We start from the raw sequence: 15,347 nt of genomic DNA, 5'->3' as shown, positions 1-15,347 counted from the left end.
AGATAAGCCCTCTAATCTGTCCTGCCGAAGCACTGCTGTAATATTTTCCCTGACTAGCAAAGCCACTCCCCCACCCTTCATCCCTCTGCCTCTATCACGTCTGAAACATCTTAACCCTGGAACATTGAGCTGCCAGTCCTGCCCCTCCTGTAGCCAAGTTTCAGTAATGGCTGCGATGTCATAATTCCACATGTCAATCCAGGCCCTCAGCTCATCTGCCTTTCCCACAATACTCCTCGCATTGAAATATACACACCTCAGAAGATTATTACCACCACACACAACCTTACTATTTGTGACTTTGCATGAATTACTAACATCATTTATTTTTACCCCTGTTCCACTATCTACTCTGGCACTCTGGTTCCCTTCCCCCTGCATATCTAGTTTAAACCCTCCCCAATAACACTAGCAAACCTCCCTGCAAGTATATTGGTCCCCTTGTAGTTCAGGTGTAACCCGTCTCTCTTGTACAGGTCCCACCTGCCCCAAAAGAGGTCCCAATGATCTAGAAATCTGAAACCCTGCCCCCTTACACCAGTTTCTCAGCCACGTGTTCATCTGCCAGAGCATTCTACTCTTACCCTCACTGGCACGTGGCACAGGCAGCAATCCGGAGATTACTACCCTCGGTCCTGTTTTTCAACTTCCTACCAAGCTCTCTGTACTCACTCTTCAGGACCTCCTGACTCTTTCTTCCTACGTCATTGGTACCGATGTGTACCACGACATCTGGCTGATCACCCTCCCATTTCAGAATGCTGTGCACACGATCAGAGACATCCCTGACCCTGGCACCCGGGAGGCAACAAACCATCCGGGAGTCTCTGTCACGACCACAGAATCACCTGTCTGTACCCCTGACTATGGAGTCCCCTATCACTACGACTCTCCTCTTCTTCCTCCCTCCCTTCTGCACTGCAGAACCAGACTCAATGCCAGAGATCCGGCTGCCACAGCTTGTCCCAGGTAAGCCATCCACCCCAACAGTATCCAAATCGGTATACCTGTTTTGGAGGGGAATGGCCACAGGGGAGCCCTGTACTACCTGCCCTTTCCCCTTCCCTCGCCTGGCGGTAACCCAATTACCTGTGCCCTGTTCCTTAGGTGTAACTAACTCCCAGAAGCTACTATCTATAAACTGCTCAGTCTCCCGAATGATCCGGAGGTGATCCAGCTCCTGCTCCAGTTCCCTAACGCAGTTTGTTAGGAGCTGCAGCTGGATGCGCTTCTTGTAGGTGTCATTGTCGGGGACACCGGAGGTCTCCCTGACTTCCCACATCCTGCAAGAGGAGCATTCCAACATCCTGCCTGGCATTCTCTCTATTCTAAACAAAAAAAAAAGAAGAAAACAGAAACTTACCGGAACCTACCCTCGCCTCTGCCTGTTTCTCGCCGAAGCCTGATTGAGCCAAAGCTGTCCCACTCTGACTCAGTCCCCTCCAATGATGGCCGCTGTATATGGCGGTCTTTCTTTTAAACCTTGGCGCGCTACGTCACGCGCCTGCGCAGTCCAGCCTCTTTTCCCCGAGCAGTTAAACAAAAGAAAAACAAGCTTCCCTCAGCGATGCTTCAGTCTTCCAAAAAAAGATCTCCCACAATACCAACAAAAGTTAATATGGATGAGATTAAACAGAACATAAAAGCAGCAAAAATTATTGAGGCCAAATGTTTGAAAGTTACAAGAAACCGGAAAAAGTGATAGTTTATCGGTTATGATTAACTTTGATGAAGAAAGATTGCTGACTAAAGTTTATTTAGGGTATATGTGTTATGAGGTCAGAATATATATTCCACTGCCTTTAAGATGCTTTAAGTGTCAGAAATTCGGGCATATTGCGACAGTCTGCAGAGGGAAACAAAGATGTGGGAGATGCGCTGGAGAGCATGAACACTGAAAATGTGAGGCGGGAGCTAGGCTGAAGCACTGCAGTTGTGGTGAGGAACACAGTGCAGCTTATCGAGGGTAGTGGAGATACAACATGTAAAAGTAACTCAAGGGATCAGTTACGCAGAGGCAGTGAAAGGATTTGTGGAAAAAGAGAAGACATCAAGCAAACAAATACAGGTGAATTGTGAGGGCTGTAAGATGATAAATAAGGATACACTTATAATGAGTAGAAATGATCTCATACTGTTTATGGTAGATGCAATTAACTGTTCAGCGCAAACAAACAAAAAAACTGAAAATTAAAGTTATAGTCAAGTGCAGAAAAATATGGTATTACAGGGTGGGAAGTAGTCGAAGAAACGCTGAATGGAGGATCAAACAGTTCACAGGCGGGGAGGCGGGATATTAATGACAGTATATATTATACAATGCAATGCAAGGTGTCATCGCAAATGGTCAAGAATTTAAGAAATGTGTATCAGAATTTCAGGAAAGCCTCAGATTTTATGTACACAAGAAATGTGGTTGAAACCCAGGGTAATTGCAGAACTCCAACAACAAATACAAGTACTCAATAAGAACAGCTGTGAGTTGGAAAAGAGATTAGAAAATGGAGGAACTTACTACAAAGTTACAAAAGGAAAAGGAATTGTTGCAATGTGAATTGTCTACACTCAGATTATAAAAAGAAAACTTGGAAACAAAATTTCGCAATCTCAGGAAACAACTACAGGTTATGATTCAAGTAAAGGAAAACTTGGAAATGCCAAATAGACTAGAAAAATGGCAATTATTAAAAGGTAAGCATTAGTATTCTTAAACAAGAAGATTTCAGTCTTACAAATGATGCAGATATAATCAGGTAATTGAGAATGCAATTACTTGGAAACCATGTGACAAAATTAGGGAAGAAAAGCAGTTTGTGGCACTGCTAGCTAAAGAGATTACTTATACATCCTGCAGAGGACAGTAATATGCCTAGATGCGTCTAAAGTGCTGGAAATAGAAGAAGAAGGAGAACCATAGAACATTACAGCACAGAAACAGGCCTTTTGGTCCTTAATGGCTGTGCTGAACCATTTTTCTGCTTAGTCCCACTGACCTGCACTTGTCCCATATCCCTACATACATCTCTCATCCATGTACCCGTCCAAGCTTTTCTTAAATGTCAAAAGTGAGCCCGCATTTACCACTTCATCTGGCAGCTTATTCCACACTCCCACCACTCTCTGTGTGAAGAAGCCCCCCCCAATGTTCCCTTTAAACTTTTACCCCTTCACCCTTAACCCATGTCCTCTGGTTTTTTTCTCCCCTAGCTTCAGTGGAAAAAGCCTGCTTGCATTCCTTCTATCTATACCCATGATAATTTTATATACTTCTATCAAGTCTCCCTTCATTCTTCTACGCTCCAGGGAATAAAGTCCTAACCTGTTCAACTTCCTCTGTAACTCAGTTTCTCAAGTCCCAGCAACATCCTTGTAAACCTTCTCTGCACTCTTTCAAACTTCCTGTAATTAGGTGATCAAAACTGAACACAATACTCCAAATTCGGCCTCACCAATGCCTCATACAACCTCACCATAACATTCCAACTCTTATACTCAATAGTCTGATTTGTAAAGGCCAATGGACCAAAAGCTCTCTTTACTACCCTATTTACCTGTGATGCTACTTTTAGTGAATTTTGTATCTGTATTCCCAGATCCCTCTGTTCTACTGCACTCCTCAGTGCCCTACCATTTACCTTGTATGTTCTACTTTGGTTTGGACTTCCAAAGTGCAATACCTCGCTCTTGTCTGTATTAAACTCCATCTGCCATTTTTCAGCCCATTTTTCCAGCTGGTCCAGATCTCTCTGCAAGCTTTGAAAACCTCCCTCACTGTTCACTACACCTCCAATCTTCGTATCATCAGCAAATTTGCTGATCCAATTCATCACATTATCATCCAGATCATTGATATAGATGACAAATAACGATGGACCCAGCACTGATCCCTGTGGTACACCACTAGAAGAAGAAAAAGAAACCTCGTCTTTATCCCTGCACGGTTGGAGCTTTCTGACAATACATCTTTGGGTTTAGTTAAGCTGGGTTACAAATGGATGCTGGTGACAGGGACATTGCATTGGCCAGACCGATCGTGCTGACATACTTTCCGGAGGGGCGTGCTTGTTTAATCAACTGGCATCCTCCAACTGCCAGCCATTTCTTCACTGGTCAAGCAAGACTTTTAAACTCAGGTGTTACATGTCTGACACACCTTATTTAACATCTCTGCCTTGGTGTCTGAAACCTCCATATTTCACTCAAACCACGCCACTCAGTCGTGATATAATAAGAGACTCCCACTTCACTAGCCCCACTAAAATGGTTGCTATTAAAATGCCAAGCGTGAACTTCCCCAACGTAGTCTGCAGCACCTTCATTCCAATTATACTGTCAGGTAACTCAGGCTTCCATTGGTGGCCCGTCCCCAGCAGCCTACCGAACCGTCTCCCGAGCTGCATTGTATTTCCTCTGCTCACACCAGAGGCCTCGACGCCATCAGCGTTTCTGTTATAACCAAATATTCGGCCCTCGTGTCCAGTAAAGATTTAACATTTTGTCTGTTCCCACCTCCCACCACAAAGTTACAGTTATGTGAGGCCTGAAGGTGAGGGTTCGCTACTCTGATTGGGGTCCCTGGCCCCAGCCCTATGCAACATGTTGGGGGGTGGGTCTGGTCATTCCAAATTAACCCTCAGGCCCCACCATTAATGTCCCACCATTCTCTCTCTCTTCCTTTATTCCCCAGCCCTGGTGATGGACTCTCCTTCCAATTGTCAAAAATGTTTTTAACTTTTTTCGTTACGGAGTTTAGAGTTCATTCAGGTGGCATCTGTAAGGAATTTGCACATCCTTCTCTCGACCACATGGGTTTCCTCCAGGAGGGGGGGGGCTGCGGTTTCCTCCCACAGTTCAAAGAAGTACCATTTAGTAGATTTAATTGGTCCTTGTAAATTGTCCTGTGATTAGGTTAAATCGGTGGGCTGCTGGGTGGTGAGACTTGTTGGTCTAGCCAGGCCTGTTTTGCACTCTTTCTCCAAATAGATGAATCAAATGAAAATAAAAAAGTATTTATTTATTAGAAGCAATTCTTTCCTTCTGTCAAAATTACAAAGTGTCTGCAAATGGGTGTTCAGTCTGAAATAACACACTGGAGGAAATGAACAGGTTAGCCAGCATCAATGGAGAGGAATAAACAGTCGACATTCTGGGCCAAGACCCTTCACCAGGACTGGAAAGGAAGGGGGAAGAGACAGAATAAGAAGGTGGTGGGGGGGGGGAGAAGGAGGACAAGCTGGTCATATGTGAGACCAAGTTAATGGGGAGGGGGATGAAATAAGAAACTGGGAGTGAAAAAGGGGGAACCTGGCAGGAGAAGAGAGTAGACTATGGGAAGATGGTAAAGATCCCAATTTCGTACTTCATCTCCCACCCACCTTCCCTCTCACCTGGTCTCACCTATCACCTGCCAGCTTGTACTCCTTCCCCTCCCCCACCTTCTTATTCTGGCTCTGCTCCCTTCTAGATGAAAATGTCTACAATTTATTCCCCTTTTACGGATGGCGTCTGACTTACTGAGTCCCTCCAGCATTGCGTGTGTTTTTCTTGAAAACATAGAGGGTTTTAACTCTTGCAAGACCGGACTCTCATGAGTCTGTAGCCTTAACCCAGCTTCCCCCTCCCCCCACCCTCTGGACAACCAGCCCTTGAGGCTCATGATAAATCTGCAGTGCATTTTATTCCTCAGCCTGGACTCTAGATATCCTGTTGAATGTTTTCCTGGCCATTGCAGTTGACAATCTGGCTGAGGCAGAGAGTCTGACATCAGCTCAGAAGGAAGCTGCTGAGGAAAAGAAGAGGAGGAAACTGGAGAGGTAAGTGGAGCTGGATGGGGTGAGTGGTGTGTGCGGGGACTGGAGAGCAGTGTGAGATGACCAAGCAAATGGCAAAACATGGAAATGACTTTATGCACATTAAGTATGTTCTAAAGTGAATATTCACTACATTGTGTTGAGAAAGATCAGGAAACTCCCAATCAGGGAATCAGGGCATAGTGCTGAGAAAGTACAAAAGTTTGAATTGATAATAACCTTCCCTGATGCAGTATTGGAGAACACATCCAGACTCCTGAATTTGGCACGTAAGATTAAGGGAAAGAGTTTCTGTGTGCACATGAAGAACAGGAGGATAATTAGATTGAGGGTAGGATCAATCAGGGATAAAAGAGGGAGACAGTACCAAGAGTAGGAGAAGGTAAGGGAGGTCCTTAATGAATACTTTGTTTCCGTATTCACCGGTGATAGGGACCTTGATGAATGTGAGGACAGAGTAGACTATGGTAATATTCTGGAACATGTCAATGAGGACTTGCTGGAACATTGGAACAGTTTAAGGCCAACAGACAAAATGCTGGAGGAACTCAGGTCAAGCATCATATATGGAGGGGAATAACAGCAACTGAAATGTCAGCTGTTTATTTCCCTCCATAGATGCTGTCTGACCTGCTGTGTTTCTCAGGCATTTTGCATGTGACTCTGGATTTCCAGCATCTGCAGAATCTCTTGTGTTTAGAATACTTAAAGCCCCGGGGCCGACAGGATACTGTACAGATTACAATGGGAAGTGATGGATAAGACTGCTGCACTTTTGGCAAAGTTCTTTGAATTTTCATTGGCCACAAGAATTGTACCAGAAGATTGGATGGTGCCAAATGTTATTCCTTTGTTCCAGAAAAGTAATGCTGTTTATTGTGGGTATTTAGGCCAGTGAGACTTGCGTCAGTGGTTGGAGAGGAGTCTTTAGAGACAGGATTTACAAGCATTAGGAGATGCATGGTCTGATTAGGGAAAGTCACTGTGGCTTTGTGAGAGGCAGGTCATGCCTCATGAACCTGATTGAATTTTTGGGGGAAGTGACAAAACAAACTGATGAAGGATGTGGTGGATATGACAAGGTTTCCCATAGTAGGCTCATTAAGAATGTCAAGATGCATGGGATCCATGGAAAGTTGGATGTGTGTGTGGATTCAGAAATGCCTTACACGTAGAAGGCAGAGGGTGGCAGTAGCTGGAGTGTGATCTGTCTGAAGGTCGGTGACTTGTGGTGTTACACAGGGTTCTGGTCTAGGATTTCTGCTCTTTGTGATCTTATAAGTAATTTGTAATTTATTTTTTTATTGAAGTTCATCATCAAACAAACATTTCCATAAGATGTATTTCAGACATTGTACATTTATATCATATATATCACAAATCTCCACAAAGTATTTATCTGAGGTATACACTTATAGAAAACAGCGGAAAGAAAAAACAAGCAAAAGGAAAAAACTATGTACAATTAGGGAATGATCTTTTTTACAACATATTCATTGATTTTTGAGGATAAAATCAGGCCTATGAGGGATTATGTAGTTAAACCATTTTTCCCAGGGTGAATCAAATTGTTCCAGCTTGTGATTAACAGATGCTGTTATCTTCTCTTTTTGTAAATGTCCATTGTAATTGTGGTGTTCTCGTACAGGTGTAGAAACTCTGAACTAAACACCGAGTTAAACCCTAGTCAATGAAGGCACGATCGCAGTAAGATTAACCGTTTACTGTTCACTCTTCCACATTAACGTATGGTGAAAACTGTTGATAAAACAATACAAAATATATACGATATTTGTTTCCTTCTTGGCATCACATTTACAACATAAATATTTGTAAAAGTAAAACTACAACAAACTATATTACATTAAAGTACAACATACAGTCAGAATCTACCTACACCATCAACTGGCTTTAAATACACTTCACACAAACTATCCAGGAACACTTTCAATAGCACAAGAAAATAAACTTTATCAACCGTCATTACTTTTAACATAATCAGCATTAGCATTTTTACTTCAACATATTGATTATTTTATGTACTTACGGCGTTGCTTCTATGATGTTTCTTAGTGCGTCGATTGAAAACTTTTCTCGCACTGATCCTGCACACACAAGCCCCCTCCTTCCCGTTTCTCCAAACCGGTATTTTCCCACAAGACGCGGCGAAACCGGGTGTGACATCATCGCATGCCGTGATACAACACAGATAATGAATTTACTTTCAACAGCCTTAACTTTAACTAGAAAATAATTACAAACAAATTACTAAAGTGAAAATGTAATAAAGCTAAACAAATGCCTTAAGGGCAACACAGTAATTTCCATCCATGCGTTTAAAGTTGGGCTCTCCTGTGATAACCATTTCCTCGTAAGAGCCTTTTTAACAGCCACCAACAGTATATTTATTAAATATTTATCTCTTTTCAACCATTCTTGAGGTATATATCCAAAATATATGGTCTTATTCTCTTAGGGTATTTCACATTTAAAGATATCTTGTATCCTCCTCCAAAAGTTTCTGATGACAGGACAGTCCCAAAAAATAAGATAATGATTTGCATTTTGATTTCCACAATTTCTCCAACAAACAGGGAGGTTACGATTATAATGGGATTTCTGCGAGGGTGTAATAAAATATCTTATTAAGTTTTTCCATCCAAACTCCCTCCATTTCTGTGAACTGGTACAATTCCATTGATACCTCCATATTATTGTCCATTCTTCCTCCGATATAATTATCCCTCCTTCCTTCTCCCATTTTGTTTTAATGTATGAAGTCAAATGTGTTTTAAGATTTGACAACCCCTTACACATGCTTGAAATGATTCTACTACCGTTATCTGATCTATATGCTTTTCTAAATAGCTCTATCAAGCATGTACTTGCCTTGGTTACATTTTTAAGCGTCTTATTAACATATTGTCACATTTATAAATACCAATAAAAATCTTGTTTTTCTACTGTGCTTCTCTTTAAGCATTTCAAAACTGAACAGTGTTCCTTCTTTCATTATGTTGCAAAGAACTGTTATTCCTTTAGCTGTCCGGCCCTTAAATCTAACATCCAATTTATTTGGTGTAAAATCCGAGTCATATGCACACCATTTAAGAATTGCAATATCTGCCTCTAGATTATATTCTTTTATAGTAGTTTTCCATATTTTAAGAGTTCAATTTCACCCATGGGTTATCAATAGTATTTATGTGCCTTTGTAAGTTATCAGGCAAAATTGCTTGTATGGGGATGGGAAGTACCCGTTCCTCAATGTTTTTCCATTGAGCGTCATATGATGGGCTGCACCAACATACCACAGCTCTCAACTGTGCTGCAAAATAATAATCTCTAAGAGAAGGTAGGCCCCATCCCCCCTTTTCCTTTGCTAATTGCAAAGTTTTGAGATGAACTCTAGGCCTTTTACCCTGCCAAATATACCTTGATAACATCTTGTTCCATTCATTGAATTGATTTTGATTAATCTCTATTGGTAAGGTCTGAAAGAGATATAACAGTCTGGGTAGTATATTCATTTTAATAGACTCAATCCTTGAACTGAGACTGTAAAAAGGAATCAGGTTCCATCTTGCCATATCTTCCTTGATTTTTATATATAAAGGCTGATAATTACATTCTGATAATTTTGCCAAATCTTTTGGCATAATGATACCCAAATATTTGAAAGACTCTGTGTGCCATGCCCAGGGATATCTGCTTTCAATTTCTTTTGGTGGGCTATAGCAGGGGTCAGCAACCTTTACCACTGAAAGAGCCACTTGGACCAGTTTCCCACAGAAAAGAAAACACTGGGAGCCGCAAAACCCGTTTGACATTTAAAATGAAATAACACTGCATATAACGTTTTGTTTTGCCTTTATGCTATGTATAAACAAACTATAATGTGTTGCATTTATGAAATTGATGAACTCCTGCAGAGAAAACGAAATTACATTTCTGCATGCAACAAAAACATTTTGAACTCCGAAAAAAAGACGTTGGGTTGAAGGTTACTTTTAAGTAAAATACTCAACGTCTATTTGAGTCCTTCTTTTATTTATGAAAAACGCCAAACTTAAATTTGCCGCCAGCAGCAAACCAAAAATAACGTCAGCCAGCTGTCAACCTGAAAAATAAAAGGACTATTTCACTGAACAATGAAAACATATGAATATATGTAAAATAATAGGCAATTAAAATATTTATCATACTTGGTCAGGTTGACTCACACCTGACAATGCAGTCGTATTCAGTAGGGATGGATCGATGCTTAGGGGAGTGACCGGGAAGGATAATGTGTTTTTTTCCTCTCTGAACTCACAGAAGCGTTTCCCAAACGATGTTTGCATTGCGATGATTGCAGAATGTAAATACTCCGAATTTATCATGTCGTGACCTTGTTTGAACTCTCTCAAATTGGGGAAGTGAGACAATGTGCCTTTCTGTAAATCTCTGGCAAGCACTGTCAACTTGCACTCAAATGCCAAAACATCCTCCAACATGTGCAGGGCTGTACGTCCTTACCCCTGAAGAGCTGTGTTCAGCGTGTTCAGGTGCGCTGTCATGTCTACCATGAAGTGTAGCTTTTCCAGCCACTCTGGCTGTTCCAGCTCAGGAAAGTTGAGCCCTTTGCTGCCCAGGAAAGTTTTCACTTCTTCCAGACACGCGACAAACCGTTTCAGCACCTCCCCTCTGGACAGCCAGCGATAAAAACACGTTGTAGCGGTGTGCTACATGCAGTCAGTAAACTGCAGTCAAAGATAGCTTTATTCGAACTAAACAGCCTTGCTTTTAAGCCTCCCTCAACCCGCCCCCCATGGGCGCGGATGCTGCAAAAGACACGTACTCACAAACCCCCGTAGGCTATCTCCCTTAGCCTGAACGCTGGCTAATTGTGAGCCGGTTCGGATGTGTCAGGAAATGGGTCGCCACAACGTCTTATTTAGATTGTACAAGATCACCATAATCTTCAAATTTAGAATTACATTTCAAAAACTAACAAACTAACATAAAATACATTTTAATTTAATACTGACCATGTAGCGGTGTGCTAAACGCAGCGCTAAAATTACGACACGGAGTCGGTAACTGCAGTCGAAGGATAAAACTTTATTCGAAATCTTCAGCCTCACTTTTAAGCCTCCCTCAACCTGCCCCCCATGGCGCAGAGGCTCCAAAGCTCTGTGCTCGCAAACCCCCGTAGGCTATCTAATTGTGAGTCGGTTCGGATGTGCCAGGAAAAGGGTCGCCACAACCAATTATTTCCCAAAGCAACAGGGAGCCGCAGCACAGACGTAAAAGAGCCACATGTGGCTCCGGAGCCGCGGGTTGCCGACCCCCGGGCTATAGTAATATGAAAGTAATTGGGTTTTATCTATGGGTGATCTTGTATCCTGATAATTGACCATATTGTTCAAAGGATTGCATCAATTTAGGTAAAGTGTTTGTTGGTTGCCCGAGATAGATCAAAATGTCTTCCGCGTAACAAGCCAATTTATACTCTGTTCCTTTAATAGTAATTCCCCTGATATCTTCATTTTATCTGATGTATTGAGCTAATGGTTCTAGATATAACGTGAAGAGTAGCGGTGACCATGCACAACCCTGTCTCGTGCCCCTTTCTAGGGTAAGACTATTTGATAACTATCCATTGATTTTAATCCTAGCAGTAGGGTTGTCATATAGTGTCTGTATAGTTTTAATAATTGTGTCTTGGAAACCAAATCTATGTAAATCTCTGTAAAGAAAATTCCAATTAACTGAACCAAATGCCTTTTCAGCATCCACACTTATCACTATTGCTTCGATTTTATTTTTTTGTATATGATCCATAATGTGAAGTGTCCTTTGTATATTGTCTTGTGTTTGGCGTTGTCGTATAAAACCTGTCTGATACCATACTGATACCCATACATATCAGTATGGGTAGAAACTCCACTAATCGTTTGGCCATGATGGAGGTAAATAATCTATAATCTACATTAAGAACGGATATTGGTCTAAATGACCCACATTCCATTTTATCCTTGCCTTCTTTCGGTATAGCTGAGATTATCACTTCCTTCCAACTGGGTGGCATTTGTGCCTTTTTTAGAGCCCAGTTCAGTGTGGGGAGTAGAACAGGAATTAACTCATTTTTAAATTCTTTGTACCACTGTGCCGTATACCCATCTGATCCTGGTGACTTGCTTAATTTAAGCCTACTAATTGCAGCTTTTAATTCAACTTCAGTTATGTCAGCAGTCATTGTTCTATTTTGTTCTTCGCCTAAAGTGGGTAACGCTAGAGAATTCAAGAAGGTGTCAATTTGGGTTATGCTTCCCCCTGGAACTTTGGAATATAGAGTTTTGTAAAACACTTCAAAAGCTTCTTGAATTTTACTTAGCTTATTTTTTTATCATTTTCGTTCTTGGGTCCCTAATTCTATGAATTGTATTTTCTGCTATCTTTTTTTTCAGTTTCCACGCCAGTATTTTCGTAGATTTTGATCCACTTTCATAATGTCTCTGTTTCAGAAACATTAAATTTTTCCTAATTTCTTGCATAGCTCAACTATTAATTTCATTCCTAATTCTTTTAATTTCCCCTAATGTATCCTGTGCCAAATTCAATTTGTGTTTTTTTTTCTCTAGTTCCTTCAGCTTATTTTGTAATTCATCTAATGTTTTATTCCTTATTTTTTTCTTATATGAAGATATCATTATAATTTTCCCTCTTAAGACAGCCTTCAGAGTATCCCATAAAATGGGAGGTGAAACCTCTCCATTATCGTTAAATTCTAAGTAGAGACCAATTTCTTTTTTAATTTGTTCCTTAAAGTACGGATCATTGAGTAGACTTGAATTTAGTTTTCAAATAGTATTCTTTGGTTGTAGGTCCAAATCAACAGATAAATATATAGGTGCATGGTCACTTACATTTATTGTCCCAATTCCACAGGTGTTTATTTTGTCTTTGTCTTTTCCAAGTGTTATGAAATAGTCTATTCTTGTGTATACAGAACGGGGAGCAGAATAATAAGTGTAATCCTTTCTATCGGGGAAAAGGGTCCCTCCATATATCAATTAAACCAACATCTTCAAAAAGTGTATTAACTTTCTTATGTAAAGATTTTGTTTCATAGGTTTTTCTATTGGAAGAGTCTAAGTTTGGTTGTAATTGCAAATTTAAGTCTACCCCACATATCAGGAGACCTTCTGTTTCTGCTACCATAATATCAGTAATTTTCTGAAAGAAACCAATATCACTTCCTGGGGGGTGCGTATATATTCAACAGAGTAACTGAATTTCGGTCTATATTCCCCCTTACCAGAATATATCTGCCCTCTTTATCTCCCATTTCAAATACTTTTTCAAAATTTAGCTTCCTTCGGATAAGAATAGCAACTCCTCTCCTATGTCCTGATTTATATGAGGAGAAAAACAAATTAGTGAAGCCTATTCTCTTTAGTTTTCTATGCTCATTATCACTTAAATGAGTTTCCTGTAAATATACTACATGTGCTTGTTCTTTTTCATTTTGGATAAAATTCTATTACATTTGATTGGATTTAATAGCCCATTGACATTAAAAGAAATGAATTTTACTTTGTCCTTAGCCATCTGTATTTATCTGTCAATGCACCATTGAAAGTAGCAGAATAAAACTTAATCGATCTACTCCCTGAACAAATAAGAACCAAGAAACGCAAATAATAACAAAAATGGCAATGAACGTGTGATTCCAAAGTTGAGGTCTCTAGTAGATGACCCTGCGTTGAGCTAGAGGAAATGTCTAGCTGTGGGGGATAACCCCTCCTACTTGTGAGTTGAGGGCCCCCATTGCAGTATTCATAAAAGTCAGTGAACAAATCATTACACAGAAAATATTTCCCTGTGTACTCCTCCTAGATATATCTCTCTCTATATATATTTATATATATGCACACACATCTACACACACACACACCTACACACACACACACACACACACACACACACACACACACACCTACAAACACAAACACATATTACATACATACACATATATGCACATGTATATATATATTTTTTCTCATTTTGGTGGGGAAAAGGAGTAAGTGAGCAAATAAAGAATAACAACTAAGTAATATGAAATCCAAGTTATAGTAAGTATTTCTCGAGATAGGTATGTCACCGTGTACTTTTGCTTCCCTTTAGCTTCTCAACATTTTTAAAGTTAGCCAAACCTTATGGCTCTTCCAGAGGGGGTGAGGACTGTCTTTGGAAAACTCCTGGTCTCTTCCTGATATACTTCTCTCGACCTCCTCTCGCCTCCTGCCTTCTCGATTCTCGCACTATTTCCCAAGCAGAGTGGGATAATTCCTCTGCCAGGCTTTCCCTGGGTTTGATCATGCTGACGGGCAACCCTCTGGCCTTCATGTCTGTAGTTGCCTCTTCCACTGTCTGGTACAACCGTGTCTTGTCTTCATAAAACACTCGAAGTTTAGCAAGGTACGGAGTTTGAAATCTAATCTTTCCTTGCTTCAATATTCGCTTTACTTCAGAGTATTCTTTATGTTTCTGCAAAACCGTGGGGGGGGGGGGGGGTAATCTTGGTCAAAATATATTAATTTATCGTCTAAAAATACCCTCTTCTTACCCCAGGCCCTTCGTAGAATCTCTGCCTTGGTACTGTACCGAAGGAATTTAATTATTATTGAGCTTGGCTTATCTCGGGTAGGCTTCGGGACAAGCGCGTGAGGCGCTCTCTCGATTTCCAGCTCCATAGTCGAGGGAAGCTCCAGCACGTCCCACTGCAACTTTCTGACAAACTCCGTCATAGACAAGCCCTCCGCTCCTTCGGGAACTTTGTATATTCTGATGTTTTTTCCGCCATGATCTTCCCTGCAAGTCAAGCAGTTTACCTTCTTGGTGATTTAATATTTTTACCGTCTTACTCAGTATTCATTCCACGTTTTAAACGCGATCTTCTACCTTCTCAATTCCAGTCTCTGCCACCGCTATTTTTTGATTGACGGCAAGCTCTGACTTAATATCATGTAGCTGCTGCTTTATATCTTTCTGGAACTCCCTTATCTCTTCAGAATTTTGATCATATTCGCCGCTTTGCCTTAACGAGGCCCAGCGTCTGCCTCGCCAGCACGCGGTCGGGTAGGAGAGCCACTCACTGCACTCCTCTCGGCCGCAGGCTCCGCAGTGTTGCTTTTAAAAATTTCCATTCTTTTTCCCCATTCTTGCCCCTCTTTTTAGTTCAAATATTTTTTGAAAAATACTATATTTGATGGGTTAACGGGGCTTAATGCGCGTTTTTCCGGAGGAGCTGGTGACCTAAGCTGCCATTCTCGACGATGACATCACCGGACACCAGATCTTATAAATAATTTGAATGACGAAGGGGAAGGGAGGGTTAGTAAGCGTGCCAGTGACACAAAGGTATGTGTTGTTGTCACAGAAGGTTGTCATAGATTACAACAGGACATTGACAGGATACAGAGCTGGGCTAAGAACTGGCAGATGGATTTCAGCCTGGGGAAGTATGGAAATATGTACTTTGGAAGGTCA

General features: G+C 41.1%; 1 protein-coding gene across 1 annotated transcript in view; it reads left to right on the top strand.

Annotated features, from left to right (window-relative positions):
* Nucleotides 1-15,347, top strand: part of LOC132381205 (voltage-dependent L-type calcium channel subunit alpha-1S-like) — a 381,429-nt gene that overhangs the window by 157,067 nt on the left and 209,015 nt on the right. The window contains exon 14 of the mRNA XM_059950504.1: nt 5,699-5,813. Coding sequence (XP_059806487.1) covers nt 5,699-5,813 — 115 coding nt within the window. The remainder of the gene's footprint in view (nt 1-5,698; nt 5,814-15,347) is intronic.

The sequence above is a fragment of the Hypanus sabinus genome, chromosome 25 (genome assembly GCF_030144855.1).
Source record: "Hypanus sabinus isolate sHypSab1 chromosome 25, sHypSab1.hap1, whole genome shotgun sequence".
Taxonomy (NCBI): Eukaryota; Metazoa; Chordata; class Chondrichthyes; order Myliobatiformes; family Dasyatidae; genus Hypanus; species Hypanus sabinus.
The sequence above is the reverse complement of the archived record's forward strand: the minus strand, read 5'-3'. Positions and strand labels throughout refer to the sequence as shown.